This window comes from Microtus ochrogaster, chromosome 6, assembly GCF_000317375.1.
Source record: "Microtus ochrogaster isolate Prairie Vole_2 chromosome 6, MicOch1.0, whole genome shotgun sequence".
Taxonomy (NCBI): Eukaryota; Metazoa; Chordata; class Mammalia; order Rodentia; family Cricetidae; genus Microtus; species Microtus ochrogaster.
Window position 1 is genome coordinate 45,003,313 of NC_022013.1, and position 22,510 is coordinate 45,025,822.

Genomic DNA, 22,510 nt, shown 5'->3' on the forward strand with positions numbered 1-22,510 from the left:
TGTTTTTTATTGGTGTGTGTGTATGTACATGTGGAAGTCAGAGTCCAGCCTGGAGTGTCGTTACTCAGAGGCTACCCATCTTGTTTTTAGAGACAGTCTCTCACGGAGTGTGAGAGCAATGCTAATAGATTACACTGGGCTAGCTGATGAGGGACCTAGCTGTTGGCCTCTGCTTCCTCAGCGCTGATTACATGTGCCCACCACGGCACCTGACTGTGTGTGCGTGTGTGTGTGTGTGTGTGTGTGTGTGTGTGTGAGAGAGAGAGAGAGAGAGAGAGAGAGAGAGAGAGAGCATGCCTGAGTGTTTATGGGTGCATGTCTGTGTGGGTGTGTCCGTATGTAGATGGAGGTCAAAGGCAAACTTTGATGTTGTTCCTCAGTTGCTACCCACCCTGCTGGTTGAGACAAGGTCTTTCATTAGGATTTGGGAATCAAAACTTAGGCTAGATTGGTTTGTCAATGATTCCCCAGGGATCCTTCTGTCTCCTGTCTTCTGTTATAATTGCGTGCCATAATGCTTTCATTTGCCCTGATGCTGGGGTTAGTTTGCATGCTTCGGAAGGGAGCACTGTACCCATGGAGCCATCTCCTCATACTCTGCAATGTGCTTTTCAAGAGCAATGTTCACACATTTTGGAATGATGTAATTAAGAATAACTTGCAACGTTAAACACAAGTATACAGCAAATGATAGATCAACTGGGCATACTATTGACTGATGAGAGAAAAGGGGAGAGTGATTGTATCTTCAAAATACTTTCATTACTTGTTCGTTAGGAACAGTAACAGGCTTGGATTTCATGAAGGGGAAGCAGGATAGTCTTTGTTTTATTGCTTAGATGACGCAGTGGATCTCAGAGAGATCACCTTGGGTTTGTGAGTTAGTGTAGGAATTCAGTGCAAGCAATCAGGCAGGTGCTTCCCCAGCACTAGGAAAAATAAAAGCAATACTGACATCATAATGGGTTGTCAATGATCTCACAGTGGATATTATATAGGTGGGATCTGAACAATATTTTTTCCCGAGGTCAATCCACACATTCTCACACAAAATGGATCATTAAACAATTCCATATGCAAATAGAGAAATTATTAGAACGGTGCCTCACTTCTGTGTTTTGATAGACAGTTCGTGTTACAACAGACAACTGAATCAGAATTGATATAATTACTCTTTCATAGATTCCACCTCTTTTTTGGGAAGAGATTGGCAGTCACTGGCAGCTTCTCAGAGAGGGACATCAGTGAAACTTGCAAAAAACAGCTCCTGAAAACAGACGACAGTTTTCCCTCGAAAGCACTGAGCATAAAAGGAAAATGCTGTGTACATTTTGGAAGCACCTAGGACTTACTTGTCTTTTAAGGACACAAAGGCATAGAAAATGTAAAACTAAAAAAGAAAAAATGTCACTGGCTGAGGATGAAATCAACTCAATTCCATATCCTGGCTCTTGTGCATTGGCAGTGTTTTGTAAAGTTATGAATCTCTCAGCTGTGACTCTTGGTAACAGGGAAGTCCAGTGTCCTCTCTGGCCTGCTTATGCACTCTCCCAGGCAATGGGGGGAGACAGTAAATGATATCTATCTTTCTTGGCAGCTCAGGCATACATTAGGTGGAAGCTGCTCTGGTCAGCGTAGCATGATTTGGGGAGGATGGCATTAGAGACTGTCCCCCACTCTCAATATGTCAGAGCACTGGCTGATCCGGCTGATCTTGCACATCTTCAACACAAGATCTAAGAAGGCTTAGTGGGGATGGGTTTCTATTTTAGTAGTGGTGTTTTACTTTAATGAATGTACTTTTTACAAAGCAAAACGAGTGCATCAAAGATGGGGTCTTGCATGCCTTACTCCTGAAGGTAAAGATGAGCCAAGAAAAAAAGTGCATTTGAGCAGGTATAGTAAGACCTACCAGATGGTTAGACATGCTAACTGTGGACATGGCAATGGCATGAAGGCTCAATGCCATTTAAGACTAGAAAATGATCCAGAAGGTCATTTTCTCCACTTTCTACTGTTCTCACTACTTATTTGCTGAGGTTTTTTTGTTATTTGTTTCTATCTACAAAACAAACATATGCTTAAGACAGAAAGTTTAGAAAGGGTAGAAAAGCACAAACGGGAAAAATAAAAACCAAATCCAATGCTCCCCCCTAAAGATAGGCACCAACAACTCTGTACTGTTCTCACCTCCCTGCCCATAAAAAAAACACAGGGATAAGTGCATGGTTGATTTTAGAGTACCAGTTTTGACCTAGCAAGAGTTAATGAACACCTTAAAATGGGGTGTGTTCTTTAACTCTTACCGCATGAGGTATATACCATCATTTAACTCTGTATGATTTCAAATCAACACAATGAGGGTTGCAAAACCCCAGGGCCTCAAAGCTAGTGAGAAGTCAAAAGAGACTTTCTTCTGTCTCTGTGAGGCAGATTTGCACTGGTAGATCTCAGCTAACCGGTTACAGCGGTTCCCTTTAGCCTGCCGCAGGGCCTAGAGTTGACCCAGGGAAACTAGAGCATGGCTCAGTGATTCTGACTGCTGTTATTACAGGGGAATGGACAACATAGTTACCAGCAAGGGATGCCCTTGTTTGAGATTCAAGTTCCTGGGCTGGCCCCAGGTTGAAAATCTCTCTGGATGTAACTGGAGTGTGCTTTTCTTTTTTTATTATTATTGATTTTATTGAACTCTACATTTTTCTCTTCTCCCCCCCTGCCTCTCCCCTCTGCTCCCCTCCAACCCTCTCTCATAGTCCCCATGTTCCCAATTTACTCAGGAGATCTTGTCTCTTTCTACTTTCCATGTAGATTAGATCCATGTAAGTCTCTTAGGGTCTTCATTGTTGTCTAGGTTCTCTGGGATTGTGATTTGTAGGCTGGTTTCTTTGCTTTGTTTAAAAACCACTTCTGAGTGAGTACATATAATAATTGTCATTCTGGGTCTGAGTTACCTCACTCAATATGATGGGTTAGAGCTCCATCAATTTGCCTGCGAATTTCAAGATGTTATTTTTTCCTGCGGTGTAGTACTCCATTGTGCAAATGGACCACATTTTCCTTATCCATTCTTCAGTCAAGGGGCATTTAGGTTTTTTTCAGGTTCTGGCTATGACAAACAATGTTTGTCTATAGCCATACCACCCTGAATGCACCCGATCTCATCTGGAGTACACATTTTAACATGCTTTCAAGGGTTACACACAAAATAGCTCAAAGCCATGTGAAGTAAACTCTATGAGTATTTGCTGAGGGAATAGATAGCACCAGATGGATATGTAGGAAATCATAATCTTCCATAGCTTGCTCTCCAAGCCTCCATCCAGGGGAAATACAGGTCTATGTGAGGTAGTACCAAGAAGAACCCAAAGTTCATCTCTCACTCTGATGCACTCAGAGATTCAGGATGTGACTGAAGTGGGCTATGATTCAATGCAAACTCGAGTAGGATTTCTGTGTCAATCACTCTGGACACCCAGGCTTCGTGTCTAGTTCTCTTTTTAGCTTGAAAAACAGGAATCCTGCATATACTACCCTGAATATAATACCCACTTTAAAGCAGAATCCTCAATGTAATAAAGTCATAATGTAATAAAATAAGAAAGTCATAGTGTTGATTGATAGCTCTCTTGTACACCAAAGCAACACCATTATTACAGGACCTACTTACCTTTCAGCCATAATGAGGCCAGTCATAGGATCCATGAGACCAGAAGGGCTCACAGTTCAGAATCTTTTAATATCTGATAAAACCACAATTATAATCTAGTCTTTAATAAAATTAATCATAAATTGATTTTATACAGACTCAATAAAGTCATCAGTGCACTTACAAAATATGACTTTGAGTGTTTTCCCATCAAGAACTGGCCCAAAAAAGTTATAATGGGCTCTGTTGACCCATAATTCCAGGACTAAGGAAGAGGCACCTACCTGACAGGCATTATACAGGAGTTGATGTTCAAATTTCTTGATACCAAGAATGTTCTGGAACATCTCGTATAGCTGTTCCTTGCTCAGAATCAACTCAGAAGCTGCGCTGGCTGTCATCCGGGCTTGTTGCTTCCTGGGATCCTCCTCACCACGGTAGATGGCATCAAACTTGGCCATCCAGGAGCTTAGCACGGTCTCCTTGCTGAGCCCGTCAATCTCAGGCAGGCTGCGCACCCTCTTCTCAATGTGTTTCTTGAAGACCTCCCGAGAATCGTTGGCTGAGCAGCCACCACTCTGCACCATGCGGGCCACACGGTCACTCTTGAGAAACACCTGAGCAAGAGAGGGTCAAGAGAGATTTGGGTCAGCCGTGAAGGGGTCAGCGTCCTGGATGGCACCTGTATCATGGAAAGCACCAGTGTATCATTTTACACTGACCAGAGTCTTGCTGTGAGCTTTCAAACAAGTCCCTTGCATACTTTCTTCTTGCCCAAATCTTAAAGCAAGGGTAGAAATATTACAATAACTCCCATTATGTAAGGGGATTGTCCCAAGACCCTCAGTGGATGCCTGAAACCATGGATGCTATTGTACTTTACTTGCATTGTGCTGCTGGGTCTACTTGGAGACCTTGATAACGTTTATTCTCTAAGTCTGAAAAAGACGAGCACCCATTACAATGAGAAAAAACTACAACAATTCATCCTAATAAGAACTATTTAACGTGGGTGAATTGCTTAGCTAAGATTTTTCCTTTAATGCCTTCAGTCTAAATAAAGCTATGAAAACCAAGACTACAGCAGATGGAGGGAATACTGAGCTTACCGGTGGCCGCACGGACTGAGCTCATGACAGGTGCAGAGAGAGCACAGGCTGTGCCTAGACTGGAGGGAATTCCTCTGTCTCTCCTGCTTAGCGGCTGTGTGAGCTGTGCTAAGTGAACCTCTCCCAAACTTTCGCGTTCCTGTCTCGAAACTGGGGTACTAATCGACTCTATACAGGTATTTTAATTAAATGAGTCATTTTGAAAAGCACACTTTTCAACGGTGCATGGATGCTAACTGCCACCAGGGTTGTTTTCATGGTCATTAAGTATCTAGCATACAGCCCTGAAATGTTAGCCGGTGCATGCATCTTATTTATTCTCCAAAGGATACTTATCATAACTGGATTTGAGTATCAGGAAAATACGTGTTAACTTTCTGTCTCCTTGACTGACAGGCAAGTCTGAATGTCCTCAAATTGTCTCCAGTCTCTGGATAGCAGATAGTGCTCCGGAAGTGAGCAACACTACTGTAACTGGATTCACTCTCCTCTGGAAGGTATGCCCAACCCTTTACCACTGTGACAGGATGTTACCACATACAGATGTTCGAGAACCGTACAGTCAAATTCCAAAAAGAAAAACAAAATCCCCAAATTCATCATGCTTTCAGTAAGTCTATGATTCTGTATTGGGCCTGCCTTTACAGCTGTTCTCAGTCACATATGACCTGTGGACCACCAGCTGGACATGCCTGAGTGTAGAGGGGAAAGCAAGACTCCACGGAGGGGCAGTAACTTACCCATCACAGCTACCACTGCCTGATATATATATATATATATATAGTGTCTGGTCACAGACACGTGGTGATAGAGAGGAAGAGTTGGGGAAGGGAGAGTGCTGTGCACGCACACATATGCACAAGTATCTGCTCTAGTGCATACTTAGGACTAAGGGAGGATATTCAGCGTCCTGCTTGATCATTTTCCACCACACTTCCTGGAGAGACAGAGCTCCTTGCTTAACCTGGAGTTTGGCTAGCAGTCAGCAAGCCCAGTATTGCTGTTGTTTCCACATCACTATAATGATAGAGACTACAGAAGCATGCACAACTATACTCGGCCTTTGATGTGGCCTCTGAGGATTTGAACTCAGGTTCTCATGCTTGTTCAGCAGGTACTTTTATTCGTTAAACTATCTCTTCAGTCTCCACGTGGACTTTTAATTCCCCTCTGCTTTCCCTTTGGGGCTCTTCCACTAAACATAGCTTTGCTGCCTGAGTCCCGGAAGGGTGCCACTCACTAATTTTCTCTTGCTCCACTGCCCACACTTGGAAGTTCATACCAGCTCACACACAGGGATGGAGTGTACTACAAGGTACTGCTGTTCCTGCTTCCTATTCACAGAGAGAACAACTGGCCCTCTGGAGTTGTGTCCTGGTCATGCTCTGGAAGGTGCACAGAGGTCTTCCGGAGGAGGACCAGGAAGTAAACGTTCATCCCCTGCCAGACGCCAGCACTTTCCCTGTAGGTTCTGAGGGTATCACCTAGGGACTTGGTGGAAATGAGGTAACCTTGTTCATTATGACCACATTGTACTGGGTGAAAAACTGCTACCAAGGTGGCCTCCATTTTTTGTTGACTTAATGAAGTGGTTTAGAAAAGAGGGTTGAGGGTTTGCCTTCCTGGCATGTTCTGACGGCCTGGGACCTGGAGCTCAGCTATATTTGAGGGTTAACTTTTAACTCAACTAGAGGAAATATCTCAAATACATTTCAGGACTTACTACAGAGTTCAGCTGGGAACCTGCTCTGTTTCATGAGGATTTGCTTAGCCAGACATGTTATGAGTCTCAGTTTTAGGCCTAGATCTCAAAGAATAGGAAGCTGGGGAGATGGCTCATTCCATAAATGACTTGGTAGGCAAGCATGAGGACTTGAATTTGGTCCCTAGAAGCCATGTATAAAAGTTGGGTGTGGTGATGTTCAACTATAATCCCAGCACTGGAAAGGCAAAGATGGAACCTTGAAGCTCACTGGCCTGCCAGCTCACCAGACCAAACGTGCAAGTTCTGTGTTCAATGAGAGATCATGTCTTAAGAAATAAATTAGAGGTGTATTGAGGAAAACACCTTAGGTCAATGTCAATCTCCAACACACACACAAACACACACACACACACACACACACACACACACACACACACAGAGAGAGAGAGAGAGAGAGAGAGAGAGAGAGAGAGAGAGAGAGAGAACATGTACAATACACAGAAGAATAATGTTGTAAAGCAGGTTGAGACATCTTTAGGAACACAATGCAGCATTGTGGATGAGGACGCAAAACCAAGATGCTGAGTCACCTGGTTTAAAGCACCCTCCCTCTCTGATTTTCCAATTTCACATCTGTAGACTGAGAAAATTGATTTATGATATGAGGTCTTAGCATTATCCTTCTGGCTTCAATGTCTTCATGAACCATTTAATTCTTTCTTTGAGTGCTTACTAGGTGGGATACACTATACCAGGCACTGGAGGTACAACAATTGAAAGGAATAGACTGAGCACTCGCAGAGTACAACAGAAACCATCCTAATAATCTTATACAAAACGATCACAATATGGAATGATTGCCGACACCATAGAACCCAGCAGGTAGGGGTGTCTATGCAGAAGTCTATAGCGGTCATGAAAACCTTCCAGAAGTGAACAGCTTGAGACGGTAAGTGCATGTAAGCAAAGGCTGGAAGGACAGAGAGGACATAGGTATTGCAGACTGAAGGAACAATCTGTATAACAATGCCAAGTGTCTGAAGTGACAGGGAGGATTGAGTATCAGCCATGGCAATGAGGTGTTGGAGAGGGGCGCTGGAAAAAAATAGGAAAGGCTACATATCCGGAACCAGAGCACAGGCATCACAGCCACTGGCCTGCATCTTAAGGGCACTAGAGAAACACTGATGGTTGTTAAGGGCGTGGCACAAGCATGGAAGGAGGCAGCAGAGAGGTCCTTATGGGGGACAGGTAAGAGCGATGGTGGCGTAAACAAAAGGGCCTCATTTTTTTGTTCTCAACTCTGTGATGATGAGAAGTTTATTCAATCAACAGTGGAGCCATGCCCCATCATCCCCCACTGTCCATACCAGTATCCCGCTAACCAAGGGGAGCCCAATTAAACTCTTGGTGTCATATTCATTTTCCTGAGCCCTTCCCAAGCCCTTCCTGAGCCTTCATCCCTCCTGATTTGATGACTGTTTGGTAAATATTTGAATTTCAAGGCAGAATCCAAGTTTTGGAAAGATAGTATTCTATTTTCTCTTCATTTTTAACGCCCCTCCCATGTGTATGTATGTGTGTGTGTGTCTGTGTGTACATACCATGTACATAAAGGGGTCAGAGGATAATCTCAGGTTTTGGCCCTTGTTTTCCACCTTGGTTGAGACAAGTTCTCTTGTTCACTGCTCCCTGCACCCACCAGGCTAGCTGACCCATGAGTTTCTGGGAATTTTCCTTTCCCCTTTGCCCATCTTGTCTCCAGGTTAGTTGAACATTCCTACACACTTCTTTGCCTACATGGTTCTGAGGATCCAAACTTGCATCATGATAACTTTCACGGCAAGTGTTTTATCAACTAAGCCATCTGACAACCTCCTTGTTTTGTTTGCAAATTGTTTGTTATTTTTGTACCTAAAATAGTGTCCTGGCACACAGCGGATGCCCAATACGAATCTCTCAGGTTTTGTAATAGGAGCGACAGGGCTGCATCCCCAGCACCCCACTGCCCGCAAGGCTAGCTTTACCTGAAATAATTACACAGACACTGTATTCATTTAATCACTGCTTGGCCATTTCTGTCTAGCCTCTTCTAGGCTAACTCTCGCACCTGGACTAGCCCATCTCTAATAATCTGCTGTAGCCCACAAGGTGGTTTACCAGGGAGATTCTAGCTTACATCCATTCTGGGTCGGAGCTTCATCGCCTGTGCCTCAGAGAGCAGAGCTCTCGCCTCTGCCCGCAAGAGTGGAGCATTGTGTCTCTCTCCGAGGCATCTGCCTGGGAGCTGGGAGCAAGGCGTCTCTGTCTGAGGCATCTTACCTCACTTCCTCTTCCTCCCAACATTCTGCTCTGTTTACTCCACCCACTTATGTTCTAACCTATCAGGGCAAGCAGCTTCTTTATTTAATTAACCAATGACCTTCCTCCATCACTTCCCCTTTTTCTGTTTAAACAAAAAAGGAAGGCTTTAATTTAACATAGCAAAATTACATATAACAAAACAGTTATCAAGTAAAAATTACAATAATCTTCATCATAACTAAGGAAAACTATAACTAACTATTCCTAACTCCATCAAAGACTCAAGAAAGATACAATATTACCTAAGCAAACAAGAAAAAAAGCAACTATTAAAACCCTAGAATTGACAGAGACATCTCGCTGCCTGGACAGTCATCTAAAGTTCCTCTGTATTGTTGGGGCATCCATCTTTGGTAAAAGACAACGAGGTCAGAAGGAGTTAAGTGACTTCTAAAGCCACCACAATGGGTTTAACATATACCAAGTGACTACTTTCCCCAAGGAAGGGACCAGAAGAAGCGGCACATCCAGAATGTACTCTCAATATCCTGTCTATTCCCGGTCAGGGCTGCTAGAAAGTACACAATGAATCCGTGTGCTCTGCACCGCCATTGGAAACCTTGGGCTCCGTCTGTGCCCACTTCCCCTTACATCTAACGATGACTGGTTCGGCTCAGAGTGAGCTGAGTGCACACATAAGCGGAGAAAAGACAGTGTTTCCCAGCCCCTTTCATTTTCCCGCAATGTCTCTTTACTACTGCAGTCGGTGGACAATTCATCCCAAACAAAAGATGACTGACCTGTCTACCGCCGTACTCTCAGAATCTTTGAGGATGACTTCTTTGAAATGTCACGCCATTGCTATTGGGAGGTTGAAATAGGAAGAAAGGGTATGGCGGGGTGGAGGGTGTATGTGTGTGTGTGTGCACATACACATGCATGGGTGTGTACTTAGAAACATAGGGGAGAGAGAGACGGAGGGAGGAAGAGAGGAAGAAAGAGAGTAAAGATAGAAAATAGAAGAGAGGGAAGAGAAGGAAAGAAGAAAGGCCCAGGGAGATGGGAAGAGGAGAGAATGAGAATGGAGTTGAAAAAAGGTTTATCTGGGAGTGATTTCCTCCGCTGAAACCACAGCCACACAGTACTGACAGAATGGCAATGACAACCCCCAATTTTCCACCTGCAGAACCACAACACTTTGCTTGAGACAGGCTGAACCTAAACTCAGGGTTCCAGAGTCTGAACCTGGTCTTGAACCTTGTAGTCAGGTTAGCTCAACCTCACCCACTGTGAAAAAGTCCCTGACCTTTGCTGCAGTTCTCAGCAAAGAAGTGTGTATGTTCCCTCTGTGCCTGGGGTTACCAAACTGGGGGGGGGGGGACGGACATCCTAGTATCCCCTCCCTGCAGAGAATGCAGGACAAAGTCAGCAAAAGGATGGAAGGAGAATGTGCACTATTGGCATCTCTGCCTGCAACCATGGCTAAGATTAGCCCTAACCCTGGAGTTTTGTTTCTTGAGAAAAATCCCCTTTGGGGTTTAACGAATTTGAGCTAGTTGCAGGTCATTTGCAACACAAAGTTCTGGCAGAAGTGAAGGGTAGCAGGGCTCTCATGGATCTTAGAGTAGGGTGGGGAAGGGGTACCAGCTTCTCCACAGTCCAGGGGAAGAAGGAAAGGGAGGAAGGGATGTGCACATCTCCTGGGAGTTCTGGCAGGCACAGTACTAATCCTGATCTTTCACCTCCGCTTTAGAGGATTAAACTTTCCAGAAACTTGAATCTAAGACCTAGTAAAGCCTAGATAATGAAGATCTCTAATCCCTACACTCTTTCCTGGGCTACTCAAATCCTAGTAGGAAGGATTCAAACATACTCCATCCCTGTATTCTTACCAGACCCATAAGGAGCTTTTTTCAAACTAGCCACTATCAAGGAAAATAACAAATAGCCATAGATATTGTAACTTCCAAAGTCTCATTAGCATGCTGCTGATGATTAATCTTCAAATTTAATTAATAGAAATGGCACTTTCTTTTAATTTGCATCATTAGTCAAATGAGCATCCTAATTAAGATGTATAGTACACAGATTTATAAACTCCAGTTGATGAACATAAACATGAGGAGGGGCTGCCTTCTCTCATTACTTTCCCACTGGCTTCAAGAATCTGGGGAAAACAGGGATCATTTCCATTTCTAGGCACCATCTATACAAAATATTTTGTTAGATACATTCAAGCTATCCAAAGCCCTACCTGGCTGAGGCACCAAATCTCATTTCTACAACTAAAGACTTGTACCATTTCAAAGAAAACTTCAAGATGGTCGATCACTGGCAATAGTAGGTGTTGCTCGTAACATTTAGAAGAAAGGAGGAAAATGGGACATATATAAAAGTGACCTCAACTTCTAGACTAGCCCCATACAGAAACCCCATTAATAGCATGGTGCATCAAATGATATATGGTTCTAAACTTACTATTGAATGCTGAAGCAAGCCAACGACCAGCATGTGGCTCTCAAGAGCTCACTACCAACTTGAGCCACTCTCTCCATGACAGGTGGAAGATTCTCGAAGTGGGAGAGAAAGGGTCACGCCGTCCCAGGTCCTGCACCAAGGTGTCAATTATATTGAAAGTACATAAATGGGATGGATTGGTGGGCTAGCTGCATGCACTTAGCAGTAACCTAACTTCAGAGCAGAAGGAAGGGAGGAGGGGAAGAAGTGGAGAGAACACACAGGAAACAGCCCCCTAAGGAAAAGATTGTGTTGAATTTCTTTATGTTTATTTCACAGTTTGTCATGATTCTTGCGCATTAATGATGGCTTGCTGCACCCAAACTACGAATGTTTATGAATTAGTTTCTCAGGGTTTGGTGGTGGTCCTGTTAGAGGAGCTGCAGTCCGCAGTGCAGCTTATAAAGTTCAGCTCCTGGGATAGCCCAGTGAGGATGACTGCAGCCCAGAGAGGCAAAGTCCCAGGTGGAGGGGGACGTCGTCTCCAGAATGCCCCTTGCCTCTGCTGTGCCTTCTCCTGCTTGCTGCTAGCGAGTTCCTGCCATGTGTTGTCACAGGGTGATGATTATGTATAAGAACCCCACTGTACCTGGTATAATGTGACTATTTCCTGGGAAAAATCCCACCCCTCACTGTGCAAGGTACTTACAGATCATAACGAAGATGGTTTCTATAGAGCAATGGTGCTTAGGGACATGAGATTTGCCAAGGATGGAAAAAGAGAATTGTCACAATATAAAAAAAATAATAAGCAAAGCGAAGTGGGTACCTTTGAGTGGGCCCTGCCAAGGCATGCCAATAAGTGAACACACTGTGCACAACTGAGTTCGTGCGAGAGGTTTACTGAAGAAGGGAGTGAGAGAGTGAAAGGAGTCTCGGAATGGGGACATGACAGAGACAGACAGACAGACAGAACAGAGAAGAGGCAAGAGGCAATAAACAAGAAAGACAAGGGAAGCGAAAGAGGAAAAAGGAGTCAAGAGAGGCAAAGGAGGAGCAAGAGGCAAGAGAGTGAACTGTGCCTGGCAGGCACTTTTAACAGGGCACATGCCCCATAGGTGAAGGTGGGAAGGCACCTGGCAACAGGTGATAATGTTCCCTCTTCAGCAGCAGATGCAGACGGTTGCCTCTGTGGAAACTAACAAATATAAAAGGATGTTTCCTGCATTATAGACCTATGAATTCTGCCTGTGGAAAAGCAGGCTGATGACCAGAGAGAGGTTATAGCCCCACACCAAAGGTTAGGCCTGAGTGGTGTAGGAGGTCCTTCTGTTTATGTGTTGCTTTTATTGGTTGAATAAAGAAACTGCCTTGGCCTTTTGATAGGGCAGCACTTAGGTAGGCGAAGTAGACAGAACTGAATGCTGGGAAAAAGGACAGTGTGGCAGACACCATGGTTCTCCTGACTGAGACAGACACTGGTTAGACTCTTGCCAGTAAGCCATAGTCACATGGTGATATACATTAATGGAGATGGGTTAAACTAATATGTAAGAGTTAGCCAATAAGAAGTTAGAGCTAATGGGCCAGGCAGTGTTTAAATGAATACAGTTTCTATATGGTTATTTCCGAGGTAGGCTAGCTGGGTGGGACAGAACAAAGGGCCCGAGCTCCCTGTTACACCGGAGATCCTTGATCATGGAGCTTATAGAATCAAACATGGGTTTTAGTGTGTACCTTGAAAAAACAAAGCCGTGAAAAGAAATTAAATGACCCTATTGGGTGTGAGAAAGAAAGAAAAGAAGGTGGTTCACTAGATCACTTGCTTAAGGTTTGGCAGTGTAGAAATCGGATAGGAATCTGGTACGCTGTAACAGCAAAGAGCTTTATGTGCCAGTGCAAAGGGACCGGCTGAAACAGACTTGGCTTGCTTAAAAGTCTGTTAATCTGCAATAAAAGAACCATTGCTTCGGAGTGAAGCGGTTGTGGTCGGAGAAATAACACAAAGGAAAACGTTTAACTACTTGTGGGCTTCTAAGGAAAACCTGCAACTTGTGATCATAATGTGATTTCTTCCTGCGTGAAGATTTTCATTTGGTTTTGGAAACTAACTCATGGCTGTGAGGTGATTTTCTGTTTGTGTAGAGATTTTTGTCTTAGGTGATATAGAAGGCTTAAGAGGAAAAAAAGATAGAATTCAGCTTGGCTTCCCTCCGATAAGTGTTTACTAGCTGCCAACTCCACATAGCTCCAGGGTCTCTGACCTGTTGGAGTTGGCCTCCGGCAAGGAATGCCATCTATTCTGACAGCAAATAAGCCACCTTGGACATAGGGTTACAAATCAAGATCACTTTTACATGGTCCCTGCTGACAGACCACTCTACAAAGCAAAATGCTTGGTGATGACTAAGTAATCACAGGGGAAGACACATATATCAGGAAAATATTGCCCATGGGAGGGTACATCATGCCATATCCTTGGTGATGCCCACATGATAGGCAGAATATGCTTGGAGGAAGAATGCTTATAAAAGTTACAGCCGCTCACGGAACTGAAAGTCCAATATGCTGAGAAAACCCCCACAGGTCCCATGGTAAAGGGACCTGAGTCGTGTACTCAAGACACACACCCTCTCTGATAGGGTTTCCTGTGAGGTAAGGATTCTGGAAAGTGTCTGAGCCCCCAGAAGAGACCCTGCCATCAGTCCAGCAGGAGGAAGGAGGGAAGTATCCTGATGAACCCTGGAAGGTGCTGTCTTGTGTGGTATTTCAACTGTATTTTAATAAATAAAGCTTGTCAGGGGATCGGAAGAATAAAACAGCCCCACTGGTCAGCCTTATAGACCGGGCCGTGCTGATACACACCTTTAATCTTAGTAGCCTCACTAGTTGCCATAGAAACCAGGCGGTGCATGCCTTTAATCCCAGAACTAAAGAGGAATGTAAGACAAGAGGAGACAGCTCTCAGACACAGTCTCATTCTGAGATTCCTGGAAGGAGGATCAACATTTTGGACTGACGTAGAGATAAGAGCAAGTGACTGACTGACTGGCTTTTCGGATCTTGAGGTTGAGCCCTGATTTCTCTCTCTGAGTTTTTATTAATCATGCATCACTGCCTTACACTGGAAATGATCTAAGGCTTAGTCTCAAAGTCCCAGCTCCAACATATTCATGGCTGTGTGGCCTAGAGTAGTCTCCAAGTCTCAATCTATCAATAAAATGTAAAATGTTATTGATAACTAACTATAAAAGTGTTCTAGGACAACACTCAGCACATTGTGTGTTGTAAAAATCAGCATGAAAAATGAAAACTTTCATATGTATATATGTCCGTGTAGGTGTGCAAATATGCGTGTAGTGTTTATGGTGGCTAAAGCGTCTCTTTCAGAAGAGATCCTAAGGCTTTAAGAGTTAGGTGGGTTGTCCAGCTGTGGTAGTTTGAATGAGAATAGCCATCTAGGCTCATAGATTTGAATATTTGGCCACCAGGGAGTGGCATTGCTTGAAAGGATTCAGAGGTGTGGCCTTGTTGGAGAAAGTGTGTCACTGGGGATGGGTTTTGAGGTTTCAAGCAGCCCATTATAAACACAGCCTCTCTTTTTGCCACCTGTGAGTCCTGATGTGAGATACAGAACTCCCAGCTACAGCTCGAGCATCATGTCTGCCTGTGTGCTATCACACTTCCCACCACAGTGATAATGGACTAAACCTTTGAAAGTGTAAGCGAGCCCCTATCAAAAAGCTTTCTTCTATAGGGGTTGCCGTGGTCATGGTGCCTCTTCCCAGTAGAATACTGACTAAGATACCAGTGGACCCCAGGAATCTTCCTGTCTCTATCCCCCCAACACTGGGATTGTGAGCATACAACTCTGAACCCAGATTTTATGTGGAGCCAGGGGTTCCTTGTAAGTCTTCAGACCTGTGTGTCTCTGCCTATTGAGTTGTCAGCTTGGCTTCCAAGAGCAGTTTGTATTTCCATCACTCCCTACAACAAAACTCTGCTGTTCTTTGTCAGCTGACTCCTGATCCCTCTGCATCAGCCAAGGTCTTATGCCTTCTATATGTCTCAGCTCAGTAGCCCAGGCTAGCACCTGAGCAGCCTTGCCTGTGCCTCCCGCAGGCTGCACTTACCTCATAGTAGCTCTGGACGGCGTTCATGAAGGCTTCGTCGGCCACAATCTGGGTCTCCCCATTGAGAAAAGCCTGGAACCGGTCCTTGACCGTCTGCAGCTGTTGCTTGCTGATCTGCAGAGAGAGAAAGAGAAACTTGTAGGCGTCATGTAAACAGGAACATGGCTACTTTACAGCAAAGAGGACCACCCATCAGAATGGGACCCTGCCTGATAAGTGAGCAAACTTCCCGAACCATAGAACACAGTCAGCACTAAAAATAATACAAGCCACAGTTAAATCCATGGCTTTCAAACCACGTGAGACTGCTTATACCACAGACACCAGCAAGTGCTATCAAGCAGGTATATATATTTATTCCTAACTTTTAAAAAAGCATTGTTTTTTGGAGCATTTCCTCGGGAATGCTGCTTGGTTATATTCAGAATTCGCTATTTTTCCATCCCTTCCTTTGATCTGGGCCCATGGTTATTTATAGACACAGCGCGTGTAAGAGAGAAACAGTGGAGAACTGGGTCACATCTCTTCCCAGATTCACATTTTGGGATGCATCACTGGCTGTTGTTATCAGCCACATGGGAGTATTTATACTGCAGAAGTCAGCAAATACCACCACCACGCCAACAAGCAGCATTGTTTATTTGTTTATTTATAACATTAGAGAAGAGCCGGCTGTTGGATGGTTGCCTAGCGGACAGTCTACCATGTATGGCAGACACTTCACTGTGTGTAATGGACACTCCACCATGCCGGCAGGCGCTTTAGGGCTCTGAATACCTCGCAGTCTGTATCTTGACGAGGCTCTGGAACACCTGGTGGTGTGGGCATACCCCTGAACATTAAACAGTAGCACTGGGGTGCAAGGAGCAAGGTGGCATATTTGGGCTGTAGGTTGTGCGCAATTCTCCACCTTCCCAACCCCAGTCATCTTTGTTTCTAAGGAAATCAGTTCTGCAAGATCTTGCTATATCTTCCTAATCTTGTGAGCATTCCATTCTTCCTTCCTTCCTTCAAACATGATCAGCACTGGTTATAACAAGCACTCGAAACCCCAGCTAAGACTTCCTCACACGTGACTCAAAGGCAAACATTTGCCTTTATAACTTGCGGTTATGATTAAATCTGTTAGATTCATTTTGCCATCCTTTTCTTTACAGTTTCCCCTGGACCACACTGGTGTCTTACATGTGACAAGCAGTCAATTAATGTTGATTTAACTGAACAAATAAAGTACAGGACAGATGCTATCTGTGAGTAGCCTTGAAACAGCTTAGCTTCTGCTTATATTATGTGAAGCTAATGAATACTCAAAGTCCAAGTTCCTGACTTCTGGAAAGGGAAATACTTCTACAAAGTTACTTAAAAACAAAGACGAGATGCTTCTGAGGACCACTGTTCTAACAGAAAAGGAACATTCCAGTAGCACCATGACATCTGACCCTCATGGCTTTGTGGAAAAGCCACTGACATTCTGGGTTGACCAGAGAGATGAAGCTTCTCAAAAATGAGGCTGGCCTTAAATAAATGCATTTGATCTCACTATCCATTTCACTTTGGAATACAGTGAGCATTTTAACTGCTCACTGACTCAGGAGGTTACGGCTCTTCAGTAACATGAATCCTGTTTTGCAAATTAAGGCGCATTGCCCAATAAGGTGACAGAGCAACTACAGCTAATGTAATGTGTGTGTGTGTGTGTGTGTGTGTGTGTGTGTGAGTGTGTGTGTGCAGTGCTAGTGATAAGGTCCATGCTTCTCATGATTTCATCTTCTTCGTGCACGTGAGGCAAGCATTCTTGCACAGAACTGCCTCTACAGCCCAGATGCTGCATTCTTAAACAGCATGGAGAACGGGTGTTCCTACCACAAAATGCTCTTCACGTGAGATGATGTCTTTGCCACGTAGATTTAACCCCTTCCACAGCAGGAGTTACTCTAACCGGGCTGCAAACAACAAGCACGATGCTGTCTGTTCATTAAAGAAGTGATGAGTTTCTCTACGGATTTCAGATGCCTTTACTGCTAGGTTGAATACAAGCAGAAGACAAAGTTGAAAGCTCCAGGAGGTTGAAACCTCATCTGAGCTTCTACTTGAGAAACAACATGAGGAGTTTTTCAGAATGCTCATAACTGGCAGCTGGGGAGCTCTGATGAAAGTTGGTAAGTTTGGAAGAACTGATAGAATATGGAGGAAAGGGGCTATGAAAAGATTTAAGCTTGATAAGATTCATGCTTTTCTTATGTATGTATGTATGTATGTATGTATGTATGTATGTATGTATGTATGTATGCTCGTTCATATGTGTACAGATATGAGGAGGCCATAGGTCAACCTTGGGTATAGCTCTTCAGAAGCCAGCCCCCATGGTTTTTGAAGCAGGGTCTCTCACTGGGACCAGAGGCTTGTAGAACAGGCTAGGCTGATTAGTCAAGACACACACACACACACACACACACACACACACACACACACACACACATCTACATACATATATCCTCTTCTGTGCGGGGATTATAAGTATGTACCTGTCATGGGGCTGGGACCATGGGTGTCTATTTGTAAATGGAACTGAAATCACAGATATGTGCCTGTCCATGGGTGCTGGGATCACAGAAAGGCACCTGTGCATGGGCTGGGATTATGGTCGTTCTCATGTTAGTATAGCAGATGTTTTACAGACTGAGCTATCTCCCCAGCCCTGCGGTTCATCCTTGCTATACTTCGGGAGAGCCAATACTCCACATCAGCCACACTTGTAATCTTAAGTTTAAAACCGTTGAAAAGGTTTTTAAAATGCTATTTTTAACCAATATGTCCCCAAATCACTTTAACCAGTAATCGTGGTAGGAAGTTTTGATGAGATATTTCCTTTGTGTAATGCTATGTCTTAGAAATAGACCACTGCTTCCTCTTCTAAGACATTCCAGTCGAGTCATGGCGGGCGGTGGGGGCTACCGTGTTGAATGGTACAATCTTAGAATGCAGAAGGACTCACATCTTCACTTACACTGTCCTGCTCAGACCCAGGAATATTGCAGAGTGTATTTGTATAGCCCTGACACTGAAATGCTCTGTGCAATAGCAGGGGACACTCTCACAAGATAACATTCTAGCTTGAATTGCTCCAAAGCAGGTTAGGTAGAGCTCATTCAAGTCAGAATTCCTAGCCATTCCAGACAAACCAGACCGGTTCACAAACTTTATCTTTAAGATCCCTTCCAAGTCAGGTCAATCCTAGCTCTGTGTCTTTAGTGCTTAAGTAATTAAAACAAAGCAGGAGCCCACACCATCTGAGGGATCAAGATTGATTTGCTGACTAAAGCCATATCCACTATAAACTCCCAATAAACAGGCACGAAGCTCATTTATATACAGACATTTACAAAGAACCCAGTATGTACCCAGAGCTCCTCCAGGACCTATGAGTTCACTAGTCAACAAAACAGTCACTCCTTGATCTTACTCATCAGCCAATGCACTGGGTTATCCAAAGGTATCAAGACATATTCTTAGGGACCTGGCATCTATACAGCAAAGGAAAGGCATAAGGAGTTAGACCAAATTATGTTCTAGGATTCAGAGGACAGAAATTATAGATTATAAAGTTCCCAAAGAAAAAGCAAGAAGGGGACAGGTGTGCGTGCTTTTGAACATACACATTATAAGTAGCCAATCATGTCTATGCTATTAACTGGTTATTTGCTCTGAGCTAATCTTTTCTCTAGATGTAATCCAAAGACTCACTATCCTGATGTACAGAGTGCGAGATAGGAAGAAAAGCCTCAATAACGTAAGTCTCAGGGATACAGATGGCCGTTGGCCAGAGAAACAAAGCTAAGTCGCCTTTGCTTCCCTTCCCTGTGTGGTTTGATGACTACAGATCACATTTAAGATTCAATTCCTGTCTCTGGCAATTGGCCTCTGGAAGTCACTGGTGTCATGGGCCCAATTCTGGTTTCGAAAAATCTTTCAGAGCACTAACCTCAGAGAGCAAACACCACAAAGCCGCACAAAGCAGCCCACACTTCTCTGGTCACATTGAGCTCGCGGCCACAGGGGAACAGGCTTAGTTCTCGTAGCAAAACCTGAAGTCTCCTATTGCTTACTTCCCATCATCCATTTCCTGACTCCAGAGCACTTCATCTGCAGGCTCTCTAGCTTTGTCTCACTGGGCAAAGAGGAGCCTTTGTTTTTCCCAATGTTAGCTTCTGTGTGGTGGAGCCAAAGCTGATTGCATAAGGCTGCAGGGAAAAATTCAGCACAAAGCCTGACATGGGAGGTGTGTTCAGCCTGTGTTAACTGTTCTGGATGAATTCTTACCATTCTGACTGCACAAAGCATTCCCTTGACGGGGTCAGACCGAGAAATTACATGTGTCTACCAAACTCAGACCATGTCTTCTTTCCCAGAGGCCTGTGAGTTGAGTTTCTCTATCTTCTTGGGACTTGGAAGGAGTCACACGTGGTATTGCAATCTGAGGCAAGGGCAAGGGTTGGAGTTCAAACCACATACTTAGTGTCAAAGGGACACAGGTTCATATTTTGGCATGCCCACTTACTTCCAGGTTTGGGAAAGCTGCATTTCCTAAGCTGTGGATCCTCAGGTAAAAATGTGGGCATTATATAAGATCTGTGCCTCAGGATTATTTGCAAGATTAAAGGGGAATAGGGATTTAGCCCAGTTCCTGCCACAATCAGGCAAGTGAAGTAGGGAAGACAGCAATGAAATCTGTCCAAAGTCCTAGCTGAGGCCACACCTCTGCTCTTCCTAGCCCCATTCTGCCCTGTCACAGCAGGCTGCTGCCTTGCTGATGTTCAGGTGTCTCCAAGCCTTTGTTGCCTGAAACCTTTGTCTTGGCTGTTCCCTGGTGGGGTCATCTTTCTGGTTTTTCATATAGCCACTCCTTGGGCTCCAGCTCCACCCATGCCTCTAAGAGGATCTTCTCTGACCAAATGTCTAGCTAGTGTCCTCAGGCCAATTTCCATAACACATCACATCAAACGGGTCCTGTGAATTGCCTTTGATCCTTCATCATTGTCAATATTCATATTATCAAACATAAATTTGTTTGAATGGATCATAACATTCACATATGCAAAAACACATCAGAAAAATAGGATACACACATTTTTGTTTGTTTGTTTTTGGGGTTTTGTTTTTGGTTTTGGTTTTTCAAGAAGGGTTTCTCTGTGTAGCTTTGGAGCCTGTCCTAGAACTCACTCTGTAAAGCAGGCTGGCCATGAACTCACAGAGATCCGCTTGCCTCTGCCTCCCGAGTGCTGGGATTAAGGGTGCGCCACCACTTGCATAAGGGTACACACATTCTGACAAAATTAACTTTCCAATGTAACCAACTCTCAGGCAGAGGTGAAAGAGCGAGTGCCCAGATCTGAGGACTCCTGCAGGCTCCAAAGTCACAGCCAGCCCTCTGTTGTCTCACAGGCATCCTGGCTGCCCCTCTCTGGGTCAGACATCAGGCCATGCCTCCCTGGTGATTCTGGTCTCTACCTCCTACTGATGGAGGAGGGACTTGTCAGCAATTTTTTCCCTTCATCTCTGCAGCCTACACTGGCCAGGCTTCCTGGGCCTGGAGAAAACTTGTAAATGTGATTGCCCCATCACCCAGAATTTCTTCCCTTCCTTCTTTTCCTTTCAATTCTTATCCTGTTGCCCACAACAGCTCTCTCTCTCTCTCTCTCTCTCTCTCTCTCTCTCTCTCTCTCTCTCTCTCTCTCGTACTTAACTGGGTTTTTAAAGGGAAGCCTCTCTTTCCCTTTAAGGTCCTATCACGTCTCTGACAAAAGCCCGGATAATTGCTCTCACACCTCAAGACTGGATCGCAGCCGGCCTCTTGTCATGAGCTCTCTCTCCTAACAGCGCTTTTATTTCATTCCATTTCTGAAGAATTAGTCTTCACTTCTTTCTCTGTAAACCAATAGGACCTCCCTTTTCTTTCGGAAACCATGTTATTTTGCTTTGCCTTGCTGATTGTGCGCGTGTGCACGCGTGTGTCCTTATGTGGGCACGTGTTTCACGGGGTGCATGTGTTGGTTAGAAAGTGGCCTGTGGGAGTCAGTTCTCTCCTGCTACCAGATGGGTCTGCGTGCGTGGAGCTTGGGCGGTCGCTTTGACAGCTGTGGCTTTTCCTGTTGAGTCGCCCCCCCTCTTTCCTCTTTTATCATAACACTCCCCAGAGATGACCAGCAGCTCGACTCCTATCATCACGGATTATTTTTACCAGCTTCTCCGTGTTGCTGCCACAGTCACACACAGCAGGTCTATCCATGGGGTTGGGAGTAGCAACAGCTTGTTCACCATCATTATTGAGTAGTGCTCCAGTGCCTGACTCTACCGCCATCCCTCTAGTTCCTGACGGACGGGCATTGAGACTTCTGTATTTGATCATGATCTACCCCCAAGAAAAACACATTTTATAAGAATAACAACCCATCCACCTATACTGCTGTGCTTAGTACCTGGAACATAATTAGCTTCCAACAACTGTTTGTTGAGTGAATATATTTAACTTATTGAATGCTTCATCTATACTAGGTTCTGGAGACTAAGGCACAAGCTTAGCTCTCAGGCCAAAGATCATATGTTCACTTGACTTCCTAATGTCCAGTGAAAATGAAAATCTTAGGCACTCATAAAAACAGCTAGTCTGCGGCCCTGTCGTTCACTCACCCCTGCCAAAGGTGAATTAGCTGGGGCAATGTTATAGTGCTCCCCCTGGTGGTGAGGACAGGGAAGAACTGGAGGACTGACCAACCCATCAGCTGCCATGGCCCAGACCCCAGGCTATGCCTTGGTCTGTCCCTACCATCCACCCCATCTACAACCTGCTGGAGCACGTGAAGGGACCTGACCCGTGGACCCAAAGCTGCAGGACCTCCACAACACAGGGCAGTGACTGGATAACAAAGAAGAGTCCCAGTGAGGGCCTAGCATTGATAGAGTAGTAGAAACAAGTTTCTTTGCAATGGATGCTTGCAGATAAAGATATATGGACAATGGGGTTTACAGCTCGACTCACTGAGGCACACTGCAGCTTCCACAGTGAGATTTTAAAATTTTCTTTTCTGATTTTTTTCTCTTAAATTTTGTTTAATTTTTAATTGTTAAATTTTGTTTGGGGTAAGGGAAGGATTCC

The 22,510-nt window shown here is 44.5% G+C and overlaps 1 protein-coding gene across 1 annotated transcript in view; it reads right to left on the reverse strand.

Moving 5' to 3' along the window:
- Cadps (calcium dependent secretion activator) overlaps positions 1 to 22,510 on the reverse strand; it is a 445,453-nt gene that overhangs the window by 324,605 nt on the left and 98,338 nt on the right. Inside the window, 2 exon segments of the mRNA XM_026779941.1 lie at positions 3,934 to 4,266; positions 15,358 to 15,471. Of these exon segments, the coding sequence (XP_026635742.1) occupies positions 3,934 to 4,266; positions 15,358 to 15,471 (447 nt within the window).